This window comes from Urocitellus parryii, chromosome 12 (assembly GCF_045843805.1).
Source record: "Urocitellus parryii isolate mUroPar1 chromosome 12, mUroPar1.hap1, whole genome shotgun sequence".
Lineage (NCBI taxonomy): Eukaryota > Metazoa > Chordata > Mammalia > Rodentia > Sciuridae > Urocitellus > Urocitellus parryii.
Genome location: NC_135542.1, coordinates 12,386,248 through 12,410,109, shown reverse-complemented (window position 1 = coordinate 12,410,109; position 23,862 = coordinate 12,386,248). Strand labels below are relative to the sequence as shown.

Sequence of the window (23,862 nt, the reverse complement as noted above, 5' to 3'; positions counted from 1 at the left end):
ACAACAGGGATTTTACTCCTGGAAACCTAGACTAAGGAAATAGTCTAACCTTTACCTACCTACCTACCAATCTCAAAAATTAAAAAACAAACTGAAGCCTTTATGCATAGACATTCACTATAGCAATGGCATGAAGAGAAAAAAGAAACAACTAAATGTCCAAGAATGAGGGAACAGGTAAACTCACAGGATTGCTATTCAGCACATAAATTTTCATTTAGGACAAGCTTGTAGTACACTGCATTACTTATATTAATGAAGGAAAAAGGTCTAAAATTGCCCAAACAGTCTGATCACACCAAGTAAAACACACTGCCAGATGCATACGCACACATGAAGAACCAAAATCCAAGCTTCACTGCGACCCTATCAGGGATTCTAATTAGTGGAGCCGTAACATACATGGCTTCCTCTTGTCCCTTTTAAACTTCTGCTAACTTACCAAGTGGCACTGCTGTGACTGGCCCTGCCCAAAAAAGAGCTCACCTGGGCTGCCCAGTCTCTCGATTCTCACCCCTTACTACCCCTCTCTTAAGACCTTGGGATGGGGGCACTCGCTGGCTTCCAGAGCCCTTTGGGCTTCTCGTTGGGGGCAGGCAGGGGGGCAGTTTCTGGAGACAGAAGAAGAAATTCTACAGCCTGCTCTTTAAAAGCTCATAGGCCAACCTACAGGATGGGTGGCTTCATGTCCAGAAAACAAAGGAAAGGAACTAATTTGGAGGAGGAGGGGTCAGGGTGAGAGCCTAGAGGCAGAGGCCAGGAAGGAGGTGGAGTTGAGGATGGTATGACTGATGGCACAGGTGCTCTCCTCATCCACCTGCTTAATCGGGTTGGAGCCCAATAGAGTAAAACCCTGTTTCTCCGTAAGTTTCTGAAATGTGTGAAACCCGAGTCCCAGAGGTAGAAGGTGAGCGATAAGGACAGTGTAAGGAAGCAGTTTTGTTCTTGGACTGGGTCTGTATGTAGCATCTGCTTTTGCTGGCCTTTCTGGGTTGGTGATACTTTCTCTCTTGGTGAGGTATACAAGTTGTACTTCGGCGCACATGTGTAATCCCAGTGACCAGGGAGGCTGAGACAGGAGAATTCCAAGTTTCAGGCTAGCCTCAGCAACTTAGTGAGACACTGTCTCAAAGTAAAAAGTAAGGGCTGGGGCTATAGCTCAGTGGTAAAGCACCCCTGGGTTCAAACCCAGTGCGGTGTCTTAAAAAAAAAAAAAAAAAAAAGCATATGCGTCTAGCAAATACTATTTCCTTAGCCTAGACTTCCAGTAGTAAAATCACTATTGTTCTGCCCATAAAAAAACTTTTAAATAATAAGAAAGGAAATAAAGTGCTGATCAGAAAAGTTAACCTATTAAGTTTCATGCTGCTTCTGAAGATAAGATTCTCTGAACCAAAGAGTGCAATGTGGGGGTATTTTTCAAACGTTCTCAGTCGGTATTATTATATTAGACTCCTAATAGTTGTTTCCTAGTATTGAACTAGATTCAACATTTGTTTCCTGGTGACTTGAACATAATTTTCTTACATAGATAACACAGGCCAAAGGCAAGACAAATACATATAAAATGATAGTTTAACAGGAAGATAGAGTCCAAAAATGTTAAACTTACTGTTCATGGAAATCCAGCATTGGTGGCTCAAATCTGATGGGCCTGCAATTACCCCGGTACAGAGATAAACTGTAATTAAAAAGAAAAAGAGTTTAAGAAGCAGTTCTTCAAAAAACGCATTTCCCTAAACAGTAGTCAAAATGCTTGGCTTTTGTACTGAGAAAAGTGGGGAATCCTTAAGGAAAGTGGGGCCTAGTGTATTGATTTTTTTTTTAATGAGAGGAAATCAATAGACATTGTATCTTTAAAAAAAATTTAAAAAGGGAAATACTTTTTCTATCTAACTGTGAAAATAGGAAATGCTCAGATAGACTGGTGAAATTTATTTGGTTGAAATAATTGGTAACAGTATGCTTTAATATGTTCATTTGGATTTTTGATAGACGTATGATGAATACTTAGTAACTGAAACAATTACATATGCTTGACAGACATCTGGAAACAAAAATTAGGATCCCATTATGACTACAATGGTAAAGGGCTCAACAAAAAAAATCAACTAAGAACTAAAACATCTATCCCATCTGGGAGTTTGGAACACACTGATCTGTGATGTTCTCGCTTAAGATGAGTATCTTTCCTAGCCACCCCACCTGGCACTGCACATTCTCAGTAAGCCAGATTTTTGCATAGCAGCCATAGACACCACCCTGATCCAACCCTGATGGGGCAGGGAGTGCCTGCGTACCTAAAGGCAGCTGCTTCTGTACCCTGAAGTTCGAAATGCAGTCCGTTTGAAAGGCAGGTTTGGCTCTTCTTATCCTAAGGAATGATGCCCGAGCAAAAGCCCTCTGTGAGGCCCAAGGGCTTCATTTTCACCACAGCCAGATTTCACAAGAGCGCAAATCTCCAAGATGGCACAGCGATTCCCTTCAGGACGCACAGGAAAGGCAGCAGAAATAGACAAGGACATCCACAATATGTAGGAAGTTTGGCTTTAATTCAATCTTATATTTAAGATTAAATAGTCCTGATAGTATTGAGCCGGAAGTAACAGCCCAACCGTACTTTCAGCCCTACCAATTTGGAGTTTTCCTCTGTGCTGACTGATCATCTCTTTCTATATATGAACAGAAAAGAAAGAAAACATCAAATATAAGACTACACTTCACTTATGCACAAAACGAAACACACCGGGACAAGAGAGCACAGTTCCTTGCAAATGGGCTGCCATGCGCAGTGGTAGGTACAAAATCTATGCCCTCTTACTTTCTGCCCTTCTTTGTGCACAACAGAACAATTCTTTGACTTCTTCAAAACAAGATGCTGTTCAGCTCATCTGTTTTAATAGTGTTAAACTCAAAATCACACGAAATCCGAATCAAGAAAAACTAAAGTGCTGCATAAAGTAATTGTCTAAGTTATTCATTCACACATATAAACCCGAACTGTGTTAGATGCCAGAGGTACAAACAAGATTAAGAAATGTCTTTTTCTTCTCACAAAACCATGAGTCTATTCTGCAAGTCACAAATGGAAATGTCTGAAGTGGCCAGGCAAGGTAAAAAAGTGAATACCCCATTTATTCAGCACAAAGTGCCATGGGATATAAAGATAAATCAAGCCAGGCACAGTGATGCATGCCTGTAATCACAGCAAATCAGGAGGCTGAGTCAGGGGGATTGCAAACTTGAGGCCAGCCTCTGCAACTTTGTGAGACCCTGTCTCAAAATTAAAAATAAAGGGAGCTGGGGAAGGAGCTCAGTGCTTGCTTTGCATGTGCAAGGCCCTAGATTCAATTCCAGGACTCTAAACAAACAAGCAATTAATTAAAAAATAAAGATAAACACAGTGGGTGCTATGGTTAGAACTGAGAACACCTCTCTCAGAGAGCCAAGAGCCAAGATCTGAATGGTGGAGACTGATGAAGTGGAGATACATCTGTAAGGTGAAGACCAAGGAGGCTGAAGGGACCGAGCACAAGGAAGGAGAAGGGGAGAGGGGGGAAGAGGGACAGGAGATGAGGCCAAGGCACTGACACCAGACCTCCTTGTAGGAGCATGGCTTTAGTCCATGTGTAACTAATGGCCTCTACAATGTTTTGAGCAAATAAGTGATACGCCCTGATACTTGAAAAGCTTAATTCTGGCTACTGTGTGAAGAACAGATTGTGGGAGCCCAGGAGAGGAAGCAGGGAGCTGCTGTAGGGTTTCAGACAAGAGGTGAGTACATCTCTGGTCTACAAGTGACCACAAGGGAAGGTAAGTGAGAAGCAACTGTTTTCAGAAACTCTTTGGAAGTTAGACACAACATATTATGCCAATGGCTGAACTCTGACTGTGAGAGGAGAAAAAAAAAAGAATCAAGGATGACTTAATAAGATTCTGACTGGCTACAAAGTTGTGACATGGGAGGAGGGGCTGGGAAACAGATGGGTAGATGGGAGGAAGTTCAAAGGTATTAAAATGTTTCAGACATTTAATTTGAGATGGCGTATCTAGACGGTGTTGTCAAGTAGGCAAGTGGATATACACAACTACTGTGTGCATGAAGTTACTGATGTTCATGTACTGACCTTACCATCAGTCACACTGGCCAGTCTGTTTTAACAGTCTGTCTAGATTCCTTTAACATTACTCCACTCTTGCTATATGTACTGCCACAATGGGCACTCTCCTGGATTGTCCCTGGAGACAAATAATCTGTAAGGAAGGACAATTCTACTTCCTTTCAGGTTCTTAGATCTTGCTTTTCTTTTTTTATGCTTTGTGCTAAGTTTTCCCATAAAATACTCCAAAGAAGTGGTGCCCATCAATTTTTACTCTGATATTTTCAGAATGCTCATAGACTGTAAGAAAGAAGACACAATGCATAAAAGATGAACCTCATAAATAAATGCATATTTCAGAACAATAGCAGATCCAAATCTAAAGAACAGTTTAATATTTAAGTGGGTCAACAGAAGCTGACACAGGCATAATCTTGTTTAACAAAACCCAAACTGCAATAACATAGCTGTCATGTATCCACAGCTGATGGAGAAGGAGCTGCTGTGCTTAGATAAGGCATGACACGGCTTAGTGCTTGAGTAACAGAAAGCAAATGTTTGCAAGTAAGTAACGTTGAAAATAAACCAGGGAAGATGATGGAAAGGACACCCTCCACTGATTCAAGACATTATAAGGGCACAATGCACGCTGTTATGCTTTATTTATTCTGAAATCTCATATTGTTTTAAATTTTTTTTTTGCTAAAATACTATTTGGGGATAAGGAAATGAATGAAGACTATTTTCTGACTTTGAGCTAGGAAGCAACTGGGGAGATAGATAAAATCCTTTGGGAAATAGTCCACGCTGCTTGGTGAACTGTCAGGTCAAAGTTAAGCAGGCAACTCCCAAGAGGACTTTCTAGGAGCATCAGGTGTTTTTGTAAGCTAGGAAATCCAAAGTGTTTTCCTGGGATCAGTTACTACCTATACAAAAGGCACTTTTCAGCCCAGTATTTCTTAAAGAATGGTTTGTGGTGTACCTGAATCTAAAACACCTAGAATGCTTGTGGAAATGCAGATTAGGGCCCCGCCCACAGAACCTGACTCCTCACATCCAGCATTAAGCTGAAAACCTGCTTGATAAGCAGGAGCTCATATTTGGGAATGACTACCTTGCATCTTGATGTACAAACAAGCATTGTAGCCTCAATCTGTGGTGGTGAGGGGATTAACAAGAATAATTTCCAAAGTCACCAAGAGTTTCAAGTAGTTCCAAATACTGTTTTTATTAGAGTCAGCTAAATAAACAGTGACTTACAAGAGAAATGAACAGGACTTCTCCTATCTAATATACATTATCCTATAAATACACTGTAGCTTTCATTTCCCCCAATGACTAATAATGTTGAATTGCTTTTCATTCATTTAAAAAGATATCTATTGTTCAATTAGATACCTGGGAGTATTTTTTTCTTTCTTTCTTTTCTTTTGCAGTGCTGGGGACTGAAAGGTGTGCTGAGCCTCACAGATGTTAGGCAAGTGACCTTAATACTGAGCTACACCCCAGGCCCAATTAGGTATCTTTTTTAAAAAACAGATATATGTTCAAAGTTTAAAAACTGGGATGTTTGCCTCATTAAGATGTAAGAGTTATGCCTGTCCTAGATATGCATTTTTTTGGACTGATACTGTGCACATTTTCTCCCAGTCCCTGGCTCATATCTTTTTCTATTATTAATGGTCTTGAAGAGTACAAGCTTTTAATTTTGATGAAATCCAATTTATCATTTTTTTCTTGAATGGCATGTGCCATTAAGTTTGCCCAGGTTGTAAATCATTCTACCAAAAGACTTACATTTTATTTTGAAAAAGTTTTATACCTTCAGCTTCTGCATATAGGTATATTATTGCCTGTTTTATTTTAAGTTAATTTGGGGACATGGCATGAGTTAGGGTTAAAGTTCATTTTTTGTTTTGCTGTTTCTAATAGGGTCTTTTTACAGATCATGCTAGACCTAACTGTACCACTGAAAGACCTGGGCATATTTTGTCAAAAAATTTTGAACTAGGTCTTCAAAATAGGTGGTTTAAGATCCTCAATTTAGGGGCTGGGGTTTTGGCTCATGGTAGAACTCGCCTAGCATGTGCAAGGCCCCTGGATTCGATCTTCAGCACCACATAAAAAAATAAATAAATAAAATAAGGTATTGTATCCAACTACGACTAAAAAAAAAATATTAAAAAAACTCAAGATCCTCAACTTAGTTATTCTTTTCAATACTTGTTCAAGCTATTCTAGGGTCTTAACATTCCCATACAAATTTTAAAGTCGGCTTGTCAATTTCCACAAAATTATCCATTAGCATTTATTCAGAACTGCATTTCATCTAAAATTCATCTGGGAAGAACAGTCACCTTAACAATTTCTCCAATCCATGAACATAAAATCTCTCAAAATATCTAGAACTCCCTTAATTACACCAAGTAACATCATGTAGTTCTTAGTGTACATATCTCAAAAATTGTTTTGCTAATAAGTTTATCCCAGAGTATGTAATGGTTTTTGATGTTACTGCAAATGGCATTTTTCTATAACACTTTTGACTCTCGCACTTGTTATAAATGCAGTACTCAGTTGTCCCCATCAAGTATATGCTAGCTCTCCTTCTCCTACAGATGCTCTTTAACACGTTGGGAAAATCTTTTCTATGCTTAGTCTGCAGAGCATTTTAAGTATGAATAAATGTTGAATTTTTTCATAATTTTTCTTCTACATTTATTCAAATAATTATGTTTTGGTTATCAGGGGAAAACTGGGCTGATTTGACTTTCAAATGTGAATTGATCTTGTGTTCCCAGGATAAACCTCTTTTGGTCATGATGTATTACCCCTTCTGGGAATTTCTAGATTCAGTTGGCTAGCATTCTGTTCAGGATACATATGCTCATAAGAGATTTGGTCAATATGCTTTTCTTGCAATGGTCACCTGCTAACACCGCTGGGAAGACACCTTCTCCCTCCCTCTTCTGGAGTGGCTTGTGCTGGACTGCACTGTACTGTTTCTCTGCTCAGTGTCTCATAGGACTCGCCAGGGGAGCCTCGTGGGCCTGCAGTTTTGTGGAAAGATTTCAAGCTATGAGTGCTAAATCTCTAAAGCACACAGGAAAATTCAAATTTTCTAACTATCCCTTGGTTAGTTTTGGTAATTTGTATCTTTGAAGCAATGTGTCCACTTTTCTTGTTGCCAAATTTACTAGAATAAAGTGGTTTGTAATTTTTCTGATTATTTGAATGTCTGTCTGTTAAGACTGGTGTGATATCCCTTTCATTAATGATTTTCTGTGTTTCCTCTCCATTTTCTTAACCAATCTTGAAGTTTATCCACTGCATCGTTTGATGAAGACAATCAGTTTTTATTTAAATTGTTCTCATTTTTTCTTTTTCTGTTTAACTGATTTCAAATATGTCTTTTATTTTCTTCTTGCTATTCAGTTTGAGGTTAAGTTGATATTCTTTTTCTATATTAGAAATGCTTTTAAATTTTTTCTGCTTGTCTGAAACAGGCTACAGATTTCCATCTAAGTAACACTGGCTAAATTTGGGAAAACATGATATGCTGTTCGGTGGATTGAATTATGTACCCCTCTTTACATGTTGAAGCCCTGCCTTCAGTGACTGCCTCTGAGAGGGTCTGTAAGGAGGTAATTCAGGGGACATCAGGGCAGAGATTCTGATATGGCAGGATCAGTGTCCTTCCACAAAGGGACATTTGCACGCATGCACAAAAAGGACATATGAGGACACAGCAAAGTGGCCACTGCCTACAAGCCAAGAAGAAGGGCTGTCACTGGAGACAGACAAAGCTGGCATGCTGATCTGCCTTTCAGCTTCAATTTGTGACAAAATAACATCTGTGGTTTAAGCCTCAGTCTATGGTACTTGGGTAAGGCCATCCAGCCAGCTGACTAAGATATATCTTATTTTTATTTTCAAAGTGTTTCCCAATTTCCCTTTGATTTTTTTAACTGTTTATTTAAGAGTTTCTGGCTTAAGTCCCAATTTTTAAAAATCTGGATTTCCTTTGTTATTGGTTTCTAATTTATTCACTGCTGTGATCAGAGGACATAACCTATAAAACCTGCTGTCTGGGGTATACTATTTAATATCCATTAGGCCAAGTAAGTTCACAGTGCTATTTCAATCGACACCATTACTGATTTTCTATCAGTTACTGACAGATGAGTGTTGAAATCTCCCACTATAACAGGGGATTTGTCTATTTTCCCCTTTAAATCTATTCATTTTTTTCTTTACATACTTCACATACAAGACCCAATATTGGGCTTCCCTAGATTCAGCACTGTTATATCTTCCTGTTAGGTTGTCTCTTTTGTAATCATAGAATGTCCCCCTCTTCTGACAACATTCTCTGACCTGCAGTCTACTTGGAAAGTACCCAGTCAACCCAGGATTGGTGCCAACCTGTCCCTCAGTACTATCTTCTATACTTAACCTACCTGTGTCCTTACACCGAAACCGCATTTCTTCAAAATCAAAGACTATTGACCAACAGATGTTTGCAATACCGACTGAGAGCCCTTAAAAGGTAAGAACAAAAGCCTTACTAAAAACAGGTAGAACAGACAACATCAAAAGAAAGGGACGGCTCTAAAGTCAGTGTAGACCCATGATTAGAAAAGAAAAACTACGTGGTGACAGAATTTCTCACCTATCAGACTGGAAAAGTTAAAAATGATAACACATTCTGTACGTAGGAAAGGCTGTGGACAAGTGGCACTCTTATTCAACGACATAGGGTATGCAAATTGGCACATTTTTGAAAGAGAATTTGTCAATACCTAACAAACTACATCGGCACTTACTTTCAACTCACCAATTCTACTTTTAGAAATTTATCCTAAATGTACAGAAACTATCTGACAAAAATCATATATATTTATGGTAAGTAATATATTTTGAAGTATGCGTACACTGTGGAATGACTATACCTAATTAACATATTAATATCTCTCAGGATTATATTATTTAAAGAACAAGAACACATTTAAATCTACTCAGCAATTTTCCAGTATATAACAGCCAGTGTGCTGTTATATCTCTTGAATTTGTTCCTCTCCTCTAACCAAAATCTCGTATCCATTAGCCATCTGCCTGCACCCCACCCTGCCACGGGTAACCACAATTCTGCCCTGTAGCCCACATGCAAGTGAGGCTGTGTGGTGTCTTTTGTGTTTGGCTGCTTATTTCATTTAACATCATAGTCTCCAATGTTCCTCTGTGTTACTGCAAATGACAGGACTTCCTTATTTTTTAAGGCTTAATAGTATTTCACTCTGTATGTACAGCCCATTTTTTTAACCCACCCATTTGTCCACTGATGGTCATTTAGTTTGTGTCCATTTCTCAGCTATTGTGAAAATGCTGCAACAGAAGTGAGGTGACTCTTTGATATACTAATTTCATTTCCTCTGGATGTATATGGAATAGTGGAACTGCTGATGACATAGTAGTTCTATTTTTAATTGTTGGGGAGATGGTGCTGGGGATTGAACCAGATAGGGGTACTTTTCTACTGAGCCACATCCCAGGGCCTTTTTGAGATAGGGTCTCGCCAAGTTGCTGAAGTTGGCCTCAAATCTTATGATCCTCCTACCTTAGCCTCCCCAGTCACTGGGATTATAAGCATGCGCCACTATGCCTGGCTATTCTTAATTTTTTGTGGAACTTTCATTGTTTTTCATAATAGTAAGAGCAAACCAATGTTCCTTTCCTCCACATTTTTTATCAACAGTTGTGGACAAGAGGCACTTCTGTATCATTGATAAATCATTCCAAGAGTTGTAAAGTGAGGTATGGTTGTATTTTAATCTTCATTTTCCCCTAATGATTAGTGATGTTAAGCATCTTTCTATGTTGTTGGCCACTTCTAAACACACATGTTCAACAATACAATTTATGCCTGTGTTAATATGGGTTGTAGGAAGGTAACCTTAAGTTATTATTTGAAGCACTATAATTACAAAATACTGGAAACAAGCAAACTGTTCACATAAAGAAAAAATGGGGTATGCTGGGGTTGTGGCTCAGAGGTAGAGCACTTGCCTAGCACGCATGGGGCGCTGGGTTCGATCCTCAGCACCACATAAAAATAAAAATAAAGGTATTATGTCCAACTACAACTAAAACAAAATATTTTTAAAAAGATCAATGGGGGAATAAATGATGGCACAATTTTTTAAATGGGGGATAAAACCTTGAGTATACACTACAAATAAATGAACCAAATTTAATTTGAAATGTTCATAACCACAATGAAGTTGTGGGGGGTGGGGTGGAGGAAGGATGGAGAGAAAGGAGATGCCAGGAGAGAAAGGTGAAGAAGGTTACGACCCATGTAAATTTGAAATATAGTATTCTGACAACATACACTTACTAAAAAAAAAAAAAAAAAAAAAAAAAGCTCTAAATGAATTCTGTATTCTAATTAGTAGGTCTGTTTTTCATGGTGGTACAGGTTAACAATGCTGAAACTTACTATAGTTTAGGATTGAGCAAATTGGTACATAGACTATAGATAATGGAGCTGGATTTCTCACTGTCGGAGAATGGACAGAACAGAAAAGGGCAGAAGAGAACACTGTGGTTCTGTATTAAAACTGGAGGCATCAGTAACAACTCATGGTTTTAGACACAAATAGATGTGTCAGTATATATTGTATATATTTATACACCTTCCTGAAAAGTTTTTTTTCTACTGATTTACTGGTACTGGGACTAAATCCAGGGGCACTTTACCACTAACTATATCCTCAGGCCATTTAATTTTGACATAGGGTCTCACTAAATTGCTTAATGCCTCACTAAATAGCTAAGGCTGGGCTTGAACTTGTGATCCTCCTGCCTCAGCCTCTAGAGTCTCTGGGATTAAAGGTGTCTGCCACCGCACCCAGCTTCTTTTTCTTTCTCTAAGAGGGCCTGGGACAATGACACCCCAACAGCAATAAGTACACGTGGCACACAGATCTCAGCTTCTAAATATTATCCTCCCCTAATGAAGCCCATGTCTTAGAATAAAGGGTTATTTGCCAGGTATAGTGGTGCAAGCCTATAATCCCAGCAACTCGGGAGGCTGAGGGAGGAGGATCACAAGTTCAAAGCCAGCTTCAGCAACTTAGCAAGGCCTTAATAACTCAGTGAGACCCTGTCTCTAAATAAAATATAAAAAAGAGCTGGGGATGTGGCTCAGTGGTTGAGCTCCCCTGGGTTCAATCCCTGATACCAAAAAGAAGGGGAGGGGGAGAAAGAAAGAAAAGGGTTATTCCAGGGCTGGGGCAGGAAAATTCCAAGATAAGCCTGGAATATCTTTAAGTGCCAGAAAGTAAGGACGTGTTCAGTGAATGATAAATATACAAATGACATGGAACAGACCCAAGCACATATGATTTTTCAGTTACAATGCAGATGACCGTAAAATAACCAGATAAAAAATGAACTTTAGCCTTTACCTCACGACTTACTTGCATTAGAATGTCAACTAATAAACACTGAAGTAATGATGGACTTTGAAAAAAAATCACCCCAGTAAGAACTATTTCAGGCAAGAATCCCAATAGACAAACTACTGAGTGTTTCAAGCAAAACAGGATATTTACATGGTCTCAAAGTATTTATCTGCAAGATAGACACTTAGAGAAGTTACAAAAGAAAAATGAACAAGTAGTATGTTCTTTCTGAGATGCCCTGGGGACACAGACTTTAGTAATATTCTTGCTCAAAATGCAGTCTGAGTCAAACAATAGCAACTCAGCGAGACCCTGTCTCTAAATAAAATACAAAATAGGACTGGGGATGTGGCTCAGCGGTCAAGTGCCCCTGGGTTCAATTCCTGATACCCCATGCCACAAAAAGGAATAATTACACATAACCTATGTATATGAAGAAAGGCACAGAAGGGCTGGAGGGGAAGGGGTTGGAAAGAGATGGGTGATAATGGTAATTGGGAATCCGAGTCAAGAAAATATGGGAATTCTCCACACTATTTTTGCATCTTTACTCTAAATTTTTCTCAAAAGGTAAAAAATTAAATAAAAAATTTTAAGAAGCTTATCTTCTTGAACATAGCATAAACCTGATCTTGCAGTTTGCACAGTCCACAACGTGTGCTGGAAACAATTGCTTACTGCGATTTTTGATTCACTTGGGTTTCTGTCTACTATCTGCCATTATTGTTTTCTATTTTTCCCATCTGTTCTTTATTCCTTTTGTCTTCTTCTAAGATTAGTTTATTAGCTCTTTCTTCTTTTTTATGGTCTTAATGTTTCTTCTAGGTTTATTTTGCATTACCATTATCAAAAAATAACATCACAGCATTTCATGTCACATCAGAACCTTCCGGGTCTCCACCCCCTTCTCCAGTCCTTTGCAGTAACTGCATGACTGTCACACAACGCATGCTGTCCTGCAGTTTATAGAATGTTTATAGACAGTTTATAGAATGCCAGAATTATTTGTTTTTAAAAGCCTGTTGTTTAAAATTTTTAATCAGGAAGAATTCCTTCTATGTTTATCCATGCGCTGGCCTCGGTGGTGGTCTCCGTGCTTGCTGGATCCGTCTTCTCACCTGCAATGACTTAATTACCTCCAGCCAGTCCTTTAGTTTCAAGTTCTCTTAGCTTTCTCTGGAACTGTCTTCACTTTTGAAAGACCCGTCTGCGGGACGCGGTGCTCTAGGCTGGCAATCTCTCCTTGTGGTACGTTAGAGATGCCCTCACTCGTCTCCAGTTCACTGGTTCTTGGTGAAGAGCAGCCAGCATTTGTCTTATCTTTGGTACTACTTCTGTGGCTTTCTTCCCAGGTGCTTTTCTACCACTGCCTTTCAGGAATTGGAATCCTGGTGTGGCTTCTTTTGTGTTACTCTTGCTTTGGATTTACTGGGGCTCTGTGACAGTCCCCTCACCCCTGAGAACTCAGTGTCACACGTTGGATTGTTCACTGCTGCACCGGGGCTTGCTTGTTCTTTTTCTGGTTATCTTCCTCCCCGTGTTTCATATGGATTACCTGTTACTCTGTCCCCTAATTCACTGGGACTTCTTTTGTAATGTCTAAGCTGCTATTAATTCTACCCAGTGGCATTTTTATTCCAGAAACCATATTTTTCAACTATGGGGATTTCATTTATTTCTTTTTCTATCATCCATTTCCTTTCATTATGTTCATGTTTTCCTTTTAAATCAAAGAACTCAGAGAAAAGGTGAACAGGGATCACCTTGCTGCCACCAGTGATTCAGGATAAGCCCTGCAGCACAGAGGCTGTGGACAATGACATCTGCCAAACCCACCTGGAGGTTCTTGCACTGTGGAGCTGGAGGGGGTGGGAACCCCTTCCCAGTTGCCACCCTACTAAAGCAGAGCCAAGGGGAGGCCACAACAGTCCCTAGCTTGAAGGCCGTGGTTTTCCACCATTCATACCAGGTCTAAGCAGCTTTGGTGAATATTTCTGCATTCATTTTAAGTCCTCTGAACAATATCCAGACTGTGTTTTCACCCCTTCTGGCCATTGATAGGTGACCCGATGGAGGGAGGTTCCCACCTCACGACAGGGCTCCCCGGTAGCCTACTGCACAGCCACCCGCTAACCCCGTCAAGAGGAGGCTGTGGAGTGGTGGAACCGCGGCTGGGGCACGTTACAACGCGGCTGGCAAGCACAGGTCTTGGCCACCTAGAGCGGCAGGCCTGAGGCACAGTGAGAGAAGGGAGCCAGGGACAGGTGCTGGCCTGCCACACCCCAGCAGCCAGGCCCCGGCCCAATGTGCACACCTGTGCCACACACCGCCACAGCCCCTGTCCCCAAGCATCCATGATCTGACAGCCTCAACTGCCAGCTTCCCCATGAGCAGAGGCAAAACTGAAGAGGGACAGACCTGAAAGGAGACTGCAGGGCCCCCAAACACTGGTACTTCCCCAAACCTGAGGAGCATAAATGTGGACTAACAGTGCTGACCCAAGAGCCCTGTAACACCCTAGACTAGCACACGCAGGGAGCACCCCTGTCTAGTCCCCTCGTGCCCTGCAAGAGCTTGGTCTTTTTTTCCAACTTGAACGAACCCTGCTACTGGACACTCACTCTTCCTCATCTGTGGGTTTCATTCTTCAAATTTGCAAGACAAGAACCCAGAAAGAAGAAATTAGAGGTGAGCTGCTGGGGTCTGCTGCCACCCTGGAGGGCAGAGCATGCCATGAAGTGTCACAGCACTGCCATTCTCTGGCTCTGCCCGCTGGACCCTTGGAGCCAAGCCTGGCAGGAATCCGCTAACATTAAAATGGGCTTTCCAGGCTGTACGGGCTGCAGGTTATATGCAGGCTCCAACTGCCCACAGAAGCAGGGAAACTCTGGTTTCACTCACACCATGAGTCCAGAACCACCTACTCTGACATGCTCATTTTTAAGGTGAGAGTACTTCGTTGCTTTTGGAAAATAAGTGAGGTCAACTCACCTATTCAAAGGAGCTTACCAATAGCATAACAGAATACAAAGCAATCTCTTTCTTTCCTTAAATTACTTTTCCTAAGTTGTCATACCTAATATCAACTTACTGTAGTCTTCAAGATTTATGCAAAGTAGTACTCTCTTTCCACATATACACTAAAAGTTCCAGAGCAAGAAAACAAATCAAAGAATAAATGCAAATGAAATCTTAAACTTGAACTTTTTCACAAAATTTAAAGCACAATAATCACACTGCAACTGTTAGCAGATTTTATCTGCCATTAAGAAAGGTAAGGCCAAATTTTGGATCCAAGTACAATCTTTTAGATGCTTGATTGTAGACAATAGAAAGGGCTGCATTCAATAATAAGCAAATTATCAAGTTAAGTTAAAGAAAACCTTAGCCACTATAACTTGAAAAGTATTCTCCAACCCATGATTTCTGGCTTATTTTCCAGGTTATGAGAGAAACTAGAAAATGTAAAGATTGGAAAAACGTGGTTCTTGAGAGTACTGACTACTTGTGTATACATGTACACACACACATACATGTGCGTGCTTTTTCTCAAGGCCACAGAGCTGACGAACAGAAAACTTGGGTGTTGTGATTCCTAATCTCCCACCAAGGGTTCCACAAGCTTTAAAAAAGACCATCCATAGCTGGGCATGGTGGCACAAGCCTGTAATCCCAGCAACTTGGGAGGCTGAGGCAGGAGGATTTCAAATTCAAGTTCAATCGTAGCAATTTAGCAAGACCCTGTCTCAATTTTTTTTTCTTTTCTAAGGCTGGGGGTGTAAAGTGTCCCTGGATTCAAACCTTGTTGCCTCACCTACCCCTAAAAGAGAGACTGTCCTTAAAGGGTGGCCTCATGTGACAAAAAATCACATTAGTACTAGTACCTATTATAGTATTTTGGCATTTAACTCAAAAACAGATGGAGTGTTATATACACATCCTCCACCATTATATCATGCAGCCAGCCAGCACCTTTTAAAACAAAATTTTCATGTAGTTGATAAACCTATTCTTTTTTTTTTTTTAATTAGAAAGGATGATTCAAAAGAGAGAAGCACACAAAACAAAAACAAAACGAAAAAAAAACCACCCTGGAATATTCTGTTATTCATGGTATTTACTACTGTGTCCTGAGCTTGCAAAAGCAGCAGGTCTTTCCTTTGCAGAATGTCCTGGAGGCTCTTGAAGCCAGGCTCACCTGCAAAGCTGACGGCGAGGTTAACAAAGGGTAGGGAGCCTGGCATCACTGCCGTCCATTCAATCTACTACTACCTAGGGGTCATCTGTCAGCCATGCTTTTCATGATACAGATCCCGGGGGGCAGGTTAAAAATGAGAGCTGTGACTCATATGAGACAGGATGGGGCTGAACCTGCACCAGGGGTGCAGCGCATGGACTAGACAACTGGGGACACGGGAAGTGGGAGTCGTCGGTCGCAGAAACAACAGAGGTCAAAAAGCCAAAGCTTCCACCTCAGCACCTCTGCCATGCTGGTGTGCTCTGGAAGATGAGCAGAGGAGTCTGGTCCAGAAGCGAAGAGGCCAGCCTTGCCCTCTGCCGTGACTGGATGACAACACTGAGCACATGCACTGTAGGTGCAGCGCCCACCTCCCCAGCTAACCCTCCAGGCTTACAGCATCAGACCAGGGAAATGGAGTCTTCAAATGAGTCGGGTTCCTTCTTTCACTAAGTGGGCTGCACTTTGTCACTTTCTCATTGCATGCTCTATGACCACGTCGGAAGTGCCACCTCCACTATCCTCTAAGCCCCCTGAAGAGGGGGACATCCGTAACCTCAGTGCATGAGCGACCCTTCCTGCACTGGAAAGCAGGCTGTGTGCACCTCACCTCTCCCACATTGCCCTATCGCTGCTCTCAACCATGGAGACTCCTTCCACGCCTCAAGGGCCTTTTTCCGTCTCCTTCAGAGCCTTCCCCCGCAATTCCTACTGCTGCTATGTCCCTCTTTTCAAACACTGGCTAGGAGAGGAAACACAGTGAGCACTGGAAGGTTCCACATCAACAAGAAACTAAACAGAGGACTGTCAAGCAGAAGGCATCGTTCTCATGACAACCTGGCCTCTCTAACTTGAGCGTATCTCTTGCTTCTCAGAGTCTCGGCTCCTGATTTTGTCTAATAAGGGGATTGAACAAGATGATCTGGTCTCCATGATTGGAATCATCCCTGACTGTATGTAGACTTCATCTTAGTCAAATGTTCAAACTCAAGTCCAAACTCTGACACTTCCAAAGAATACCTTATTTTTGAACTAAAAAATAAAAAATAAATAAAGCTTACAATGCCTGTTACACAATTAGAGATATTTCATGTTGATATTTTAATTTCATGTTCTATTTTACGTATACATTTTCACTAAATCATTATTTAGATGAGAGCTCTGGCAGGGTTTAGATTGTACAGCACTGTGCCACATGGAAAAGGAGCTGGCTAATCTCGTCCAGCGTAAAAGCTACATTCTGATTATCCTGCGCCCGGCGAATGTGGATACTATCCCAGGCGTTTTAAAATGACCTACTAAGAGTAATCCTAAACATAATGCTTTGGTGTTTAGTTGGTTGATAGAGACAAACCAAAAAAAAATCTGAATTTGGACTCACATGCTGCTGTGGAAAGAACTGTATCCCTCCAAAAGTCATATGTTGAACACCTTTTGTTACCTTAGCACCCCACGGTGATGGTATTTGGAGACAGGGCCTTTGAGAGGTAATTAGATTCAGATGAGGTCATGAGGGTGAGGTCTTTTTGATGGGGAGTGCCCTTATAAGAAGAGACCTCAGAGAGCTATGTGTGTGACTGTATGTCCCTCTGTAGCCTCTCTCCTATGAAGGCCTGACTTTAACCCTTGCAAGCTGACATTATTGGCCAACCAATGGCATATGACAGAAGTAATATTATGCGGCTTCTGAGATTATGCCACAAAAGGCAATAGCTTCCATTGGTTCTCTCTGGAACATTCACTCTTAGAATCCAGCTACCATGCTGACAGGAAGCCCAAACTAATCTACATGAATAGACCACACAGAGGTACTTCAGGTGACAGCCATCTGAGTCCCAGATAATAATCCAGCAGCAACATGTGAGTGACCAGGCCTCCAGCCCCATTACTGAGTCATTCCCAGGTGCGGAGCTTGCCCAGCCAAGGCCCCAGATCTTCATGACACAGAGATAAACTGTCTTAGCCAACCCCACTTGAGTCCCCGACTTTATACCACTTAGCTTAGGGGCAGTTTGGTAGATAGCTGGAGACAGCAGATAGGTGAAACTTGAGGCAAACTCCTTATTATACTGGGAAAATACCTGAAGCCCCGACTTTGACCATGGGTGAATAACATCATCTTCATTAATGTAAATCATCTTGATTCTATAGCTAATTTCCTGTTAGAATAAAGGATCAAGGAAGAAGCATAAAACAAGAGGTGTGCTTTTCTCTCTAGACATTGGCTCTAGATGTGTTGAGCTCTTGAGTTGTTAGATGGTCCAAAAAAAAGAGTCATCAGACTAGACACACAATGATTTGGTGACAATACACCCTAGTGCCAAAGATATCTGGGCAAGGTTCACAGGCGGGCAGGCCCCACCAGGGCACCTGCATCAGAGAGAAGGGCAGACAGAGCAAGAGGAAAGGGGCCATGTTGTTGCAGAGATGGGTGAAAACAACTGAAACAGTGACTACTGAAGGGTTTTCATTATTTCTGAATGCTGACTGTCCTACTTGCAATCTGAATATTTGACACTCTCTCCAAACAGCATTCTTCGTTGATGCACCCTACACTCTGCTGCTTGAAGGACACTCACATAGGCTGGTGAAGGACACTCACATAGGCTGGTGAAGCACCAAGGCCTGTGAAGGGAAATTCTTCGCTGCTCTTGCTGAATGGAAAATGCAACTACAGTGGACAGCAAGGGCAGGGGCGTCCTGTGTGGCCTCAACCACTTTGACAGTTAAGTGCCTGATTTCATCAGATAATTTATTGATAATTCTTAAATTTCTTTGTTCTCATCTCAAGAATAAATATGCTGACAGAGTAAAACCTCCTAAAAACACATGCTGTAAAATAATAATAATTAAACCTGAAATTGGCTCCATATCTGAGAAGCCACTGATAGCGCTGTCAGCATTCCAACTGTTACTCAAGGGCACTCACTATGACAGGTACTGGGGACTTGGCCAGTTGTTCCCAGCCAACAGGAACTGCAACTATGCCATTATGCTGAGTCTTCTAAGTCAAACTCCTTTAAATCTGTGGCTCCCTGGGGAAATGATCAGTAACAGCTGGAGTGCCCATAAAAGGGCTGCTGGAGGGACCGGTTATCTAACTCAAAGAAAGCTCCCAGTCCCCTCGGCACCAGCAGCAGGCTGTCACTGCATATGGAAGGGGAATCAGGTCAGCATCTTCCTTTTATCCTTTTTCAAAGGGATGTAAAAAGGTACCAAAAAATTGGGGGGGGTAGGAAGGTGGGAAAGCTATCTTCAAATTCACATGCATGAGTGTCTTTTCCTAATACCTGAGGTAAGACAGACCCTGCTATCACAGGGGCCATGTTTAAAAGGGGCTTCTTTGAGTCACAAGATTGAGTCCCTAGCTCTGAGCTTCCTCCAGGGGTCTGAAAGCAGCCCCTGCTAAGTGAAAGTAGCAACGGTTAGTCCATAAAAGGTAGGGATAGTTTGGAATGTCCCCAAAAGGCCTATGTGTCCCCAGGGAGGCACCACTGGGAGGTGGTGAAACCCCTAAGAGGTGGGACCTGACAGATGGTCTTCAGGTCACTGGGGACGTTTGTGGGGCCTCAGCCCCCTCCCTGTCTCTTTGCTCCCATACACTCCTGCCATGGTGCACACCTTGCCACAGGCCCAAGGCACAGGGCCAACCAATCATGGACTTAAACACCCACAACTAGGAGTCCAGCAGACCTTTTCTCTCTACAAGTTGATTGCATCAGATACTGGCTAAAGTAACAGAAGTTATCACAGGAGGTATGCCATACAATTGTATCACATGTAAATTCAGATTTAAACTTGTTTTTTCGATATACAATACTTAGAAATCATAATATAATGTGATTTTTAATTTGCTATTCCCTGTACACCAAAAGTAGGAGGAAAAAATAAAGGGGAGAACTGGAGGAATCCCCCAGAAAGAACAAAAAGTGTTAATATCTTACTAAATACACAAGTCTTACCTTTTCTGTTGATATGAACTGAGTCCAAGTGTTGTCTCAGTCTGTGAAAAGAAGAAAATAATGATGAAAATACTAAAACCACATTGTTCCATTATAGACACATGGAACATCCAAAATATTTTATTGTACCTTCAACTTTAATGTTACCCATTTGAATTTTCAGGTTAAGCCTGATCCCAAGGTCATATGAAATGACTGATCACACTATGTAATTCAAATGAGAATAATTTAGATAAATTTAAACACATGCAAATAAAATACTGTGATTGACAAATAATACAAATCCTATAAAAATAGTCCCCTTTACAATCAGCCTGAATGAGGCCTTGTGTCTTTCCCTGTTCACCTGCCACCACCCGTGTGCTAGGTACTGGTGTCTGATGGTCTCTGCCATTGCAGAGCTCAAGGCAGAGCAGGATTGGGAGGGAGACACTTACACACTAAATATGTATTTATACATTGAAGAAGGTTCATGAAAATATCAAGACAGGCTGCTGTGAAAGGGAGAAAACGGGCAGTATAGTTAAATATGTTATGGAAAGCTCATCTAAATAACTAAGATGTACACTAAAATCTATCTGAACGTGGAAATAGCACAGGTTGGGGTAGAAGAAAGCAGGTGCAAAGGCCCTGGGAAAGGAAAGAGCTCTGTATGTTCAAGAAACAGCAGGTGTACCTGCCTCTCTTTGAGAGAAGGGAAAGAATTAAAGAAAATAAGGTTGGAGGGCTAAGCAGGAGCCAGGTCATGTTGTATGTTGTTAAGAAGCCATAGTGTCAAGAAGTTCAGGTTGTGCTATACTCTAAATGCAATACAAGGAGGAGGACCAGACAGACCAACAGACATGGACTATGTTCTAAAGACATGACTCTGGCTGTAGCGTGGAGCCAGATTAGAGGAGACATGAAGGAGCTGGGAAGCTGAAGGCAGCTGCTACCGTTCAGGTAACAAAGGGCATGAAGATCCCCACGGCGCAGGAGAAAATGCCCACACTCGGGCCCCCAGCAGTAAGTGCACTTGTCCCAGGAGTTTAGCTGCTTTGTTTTAACTAGGAAAAGCACCAGAGGTATAGCACCATTTCCCCCACTGACATGTACATTATTTTGAAATGGTATGCTGGCGAATGAATATGGGGAAGGTATGGCAAATATGGGGAGATGTTCCTTTTGAAAGCATATGCTAGGTAAAGTGTAAGATGTCTGCGATTTTCTTTAAAATGTTGCAACAATAAAAATCTGTGTGCATGCATGTGTGTATAGCTAAAGCAATTATGGTAAAATGTTAATTTTAGAGTTTGTCTGGTAGGTGAATGTGTATTCAGTGGATTCTTCTATTTTTTGTACTTAAAGAAAAATTTCTGAGTGTCTGCGTTTGAAGATGGTGAAGAATGGTCCTAAGTCTGTGCTGTTCGTGTGTCTGGGTAACATTTGTCAGTTACCCATTGCAGAAGCAATTTTCAGAAAACTTGTAACTGATCAAAACAATTTAGACAACTGGAGGAGAGACAGTGCAGCCACGTCCACCTATGAAGTGGGGAACCCCTGACTACCATGGCAGAGCTGCATGAGGAAGCACAGCATCCCCATGAATGACATTGCCCGGCAGGTGACCAAAGAAGATTTGGTCACATTCGACTAGGTACTGTGTATGGATGAAAGCAACCTGAGAGATTTGAATAGAAAAAATAATCAAGTTAAAAACTGCAAAGCTAAAATTGAACTGCTGGGAAGCTATGATCCACAGAAACAACTCATACTGAAGATCTCTGTTACGGGAACAACGTTGACTCTGAGGTGGTGTACCAGCAGCGTCTCAGGTGCTGCAAAACCTTCTTGGAGAAGGCCCGCTAGGACCACCGTGGGTGCAGTGAGAGTTCTTTAAACTAATGGAGGCTCCACTTCGCCCTGATTACAGGCTAGTGGAGTGAGCACAGAGAGAGAAATAGCACCATACCACCAAGCACACACACCCGAAGGCCCAGGTTACCCTCAGGGCCCAGTGAGAATGGAGGGCCTGGTCTCCCTGCAGTGATTATTTGTGGCCGGCCAATGCCCACAGGGCACCCGTGCTCATCTGCGTATCCAGAGCCATAGTGACCCTGTCCCCAGCAGCTCTCCATGGCTGCAGCAAGTGTTTTAGCTCACACACGCACAGTGCACATGATAGGAGACAGACGGGAGGGATTGATCTTTAGCACCTTTAGTATTTGTTGTTTTTGTCTGATTTATTTCACAAGGTCAGCTTATTTGTTCTCATTTGAGCCACTCTGTGCCCAAAACTTTATTAGGACACTTTTATGCATGTATCCTATGGTTGGTTGAGGGGTGTGTTTGTTTTATATGCACAGGTAACCAAATGTAAATTGGCTTAGGTGTGAAAAAATAATTTAAGCAATCAGTTATATTGGTGTCCTTAAATATTGATATGTTAATAAATGTTTCATGAGTATTTAATAAAGCTATAGGTAAATATAGGTAATTTCACTATAATCTCAAATTCACATGGATATATGTCAGAAAGATTGTTTTCAAAATAAACTTGGGAGTTATAAAAATGCAACAGATTAAAAAAAAGAAGAAAAATTTCTTTATCTTTTATATGAAAATCATACCCATTCCCCAAGGCATGGAAAAAAAATCTGCAAATCACCTATGTGATAATATGTAGAATATATAAAGAATATCTACAATCTGACAAGGGGAAAAAAACTTGATTAAAAAATGGGCAAAGAACTCATTAGACATTTTTCCAAAGGAGATTTTCAAGTGGCTTGGAGGCCCATGGAAAAATTATCAACATCACTAATCATCAGGGAAACACAAGTCAAAGTTATGATCAATACCACCACACAGCTATCAGAATGGCTATTATTTAAATAAAAAATTTAAAAAAAAGTGTTGGCAAGGATGCAGAAAACTCAGAATCCTGCAAGTGGTGATATAAAATAGTATAGTCACCATGGCAATCCCACTTGTGGGTAGACAGCCTCCAAGAAACTGAAAACAAGGGCTCCCAGAGAGGCTGGACGGACCATGTTCACAGCGGCACCATTCACAGCAGTGAAAGGGTACAGGGCAGAACAACCAAAGGGCCCCACAACAGATGAATGGGGCAACAAAATGTAGCTTTTATATGCAGTGAAGTTACTCAGGCTTCAAAAAGATCGATGCTACGACAGTGAATGAACCTTGATTATTAACTCTATGCTACGCTAGGGAAATAAGCCACTCACAAAAAGGCAAATCCTGAACAATTCCACTTACATGATGAGGTACTCAACGGTGGTCAAATTCACAGATAGAAAGCAAAGTCAAGGTTCCCGGGGACGAGAGAAGGAGATCTATGGTTTGATAGGTAAAGAGTTTCGGTCTGAAGCTGAATGGTAGTGGTGGATGCTCAACAATGAGGGTGTACTTAAAGCTGCTGAACTGTACATTTTAAAATGGTAAAAATGCACATTTTTTTTTGTTTGCCAGGCATGGTGGTACATGTTTGTAATTCCAGCTGAGGCAGGATGATCAAAAGTTCAAGGCCAGCCCAGGCAACAAAGCAAGCCCATGTTCAAAAAATAATTTAAAAAAGGACTAGAGATGTAGCACAGCGCTGCCCTGTGCAAGACTCTGAGTTCACCAACTACAACTAAAAAAAAAAAAAATAAAAAATAAAAAAAAAAAAGACTCTGAGTTCAATCCTCATTGCCCCCTCCCCATGCGAAATGCGAATTTTTGTTACCATATATTTTACCAAAATTAGAAAAAAAAAAAGACTATAGTAATCCAAGACAGTATGGTACTGGCAAAAGGACAGACAGAGCAACAGTAATGGAGAAGTCCAGAAACACTCACATGCACTGCCACTTGGTTCTGAACACAGGCATCAATGCAGTTCAGCAGAGAAACATGTCTTTCAACAAATGGTGTCAGAACCAGAGGAAGACCACCTTTATCCTTACTCCACACCACATCCTCAAATGAATTTCAGAGAAATCAGTTCCAAGTGTAAAAATTATGAAGCTTCACCAGGAAAACAAACAAGATTGCCTGTTCAACTTTGGAACAGCCAAAAATTTAATGAACAAAAAAAAAATAGCCATAAAAAA

The 23,862-nt window shown here is 41.2% G+C and overlaps 1 protein-coding gene and 1 pseudogene across 3 annotated transcripts in view; one reads left to right on the top strand and one right to left on the bottom strand.

Moving 5' to 3' along the window:
- Nucleotides 1-23,862, bottom strand: part of Tmem131 (transmembrane protein 131) — a 162,237-nt gene that overhangs the window by 80,950 nt on the left and 57,425 nt on the right. For both annotated transcript variants that reach the window (XM_077792152.1, XM_077792153.1), the window contains exons 3-4: nucleotides 19,766-19,806; nucleotides 1,613-1,681 (exon numbers count right to left, since the gene is read on the bottom strand). In XM_077792152.1, coding sequence (XP_077648278.1) covers nucleotides 1,613-1,681; nucleotides 19,766-19,806 — 110 coding nt within the window. The remainder of the gene's footprint in view (nucleotides 1-1,612; nucleotides 1,682-19,765; nucleotides 19,807-23,862) is intronic.
- Nucleotides 8,565-22,166, top strand: LOC113175115 (low molecular weight phosphotyrosine protein phosphatase pseudogene; annotated as a pseudogene). The gene is made up of 3 exons (XR_013342341.1): nucleotides 8,565-8,649; nucleotides 18,335-18,528; nucleotides 21,113-22,166. The product of XR_013342341.1 is annotated as a low molecular weight phosphotyrosine protein phosphatase pseudogene (transcript).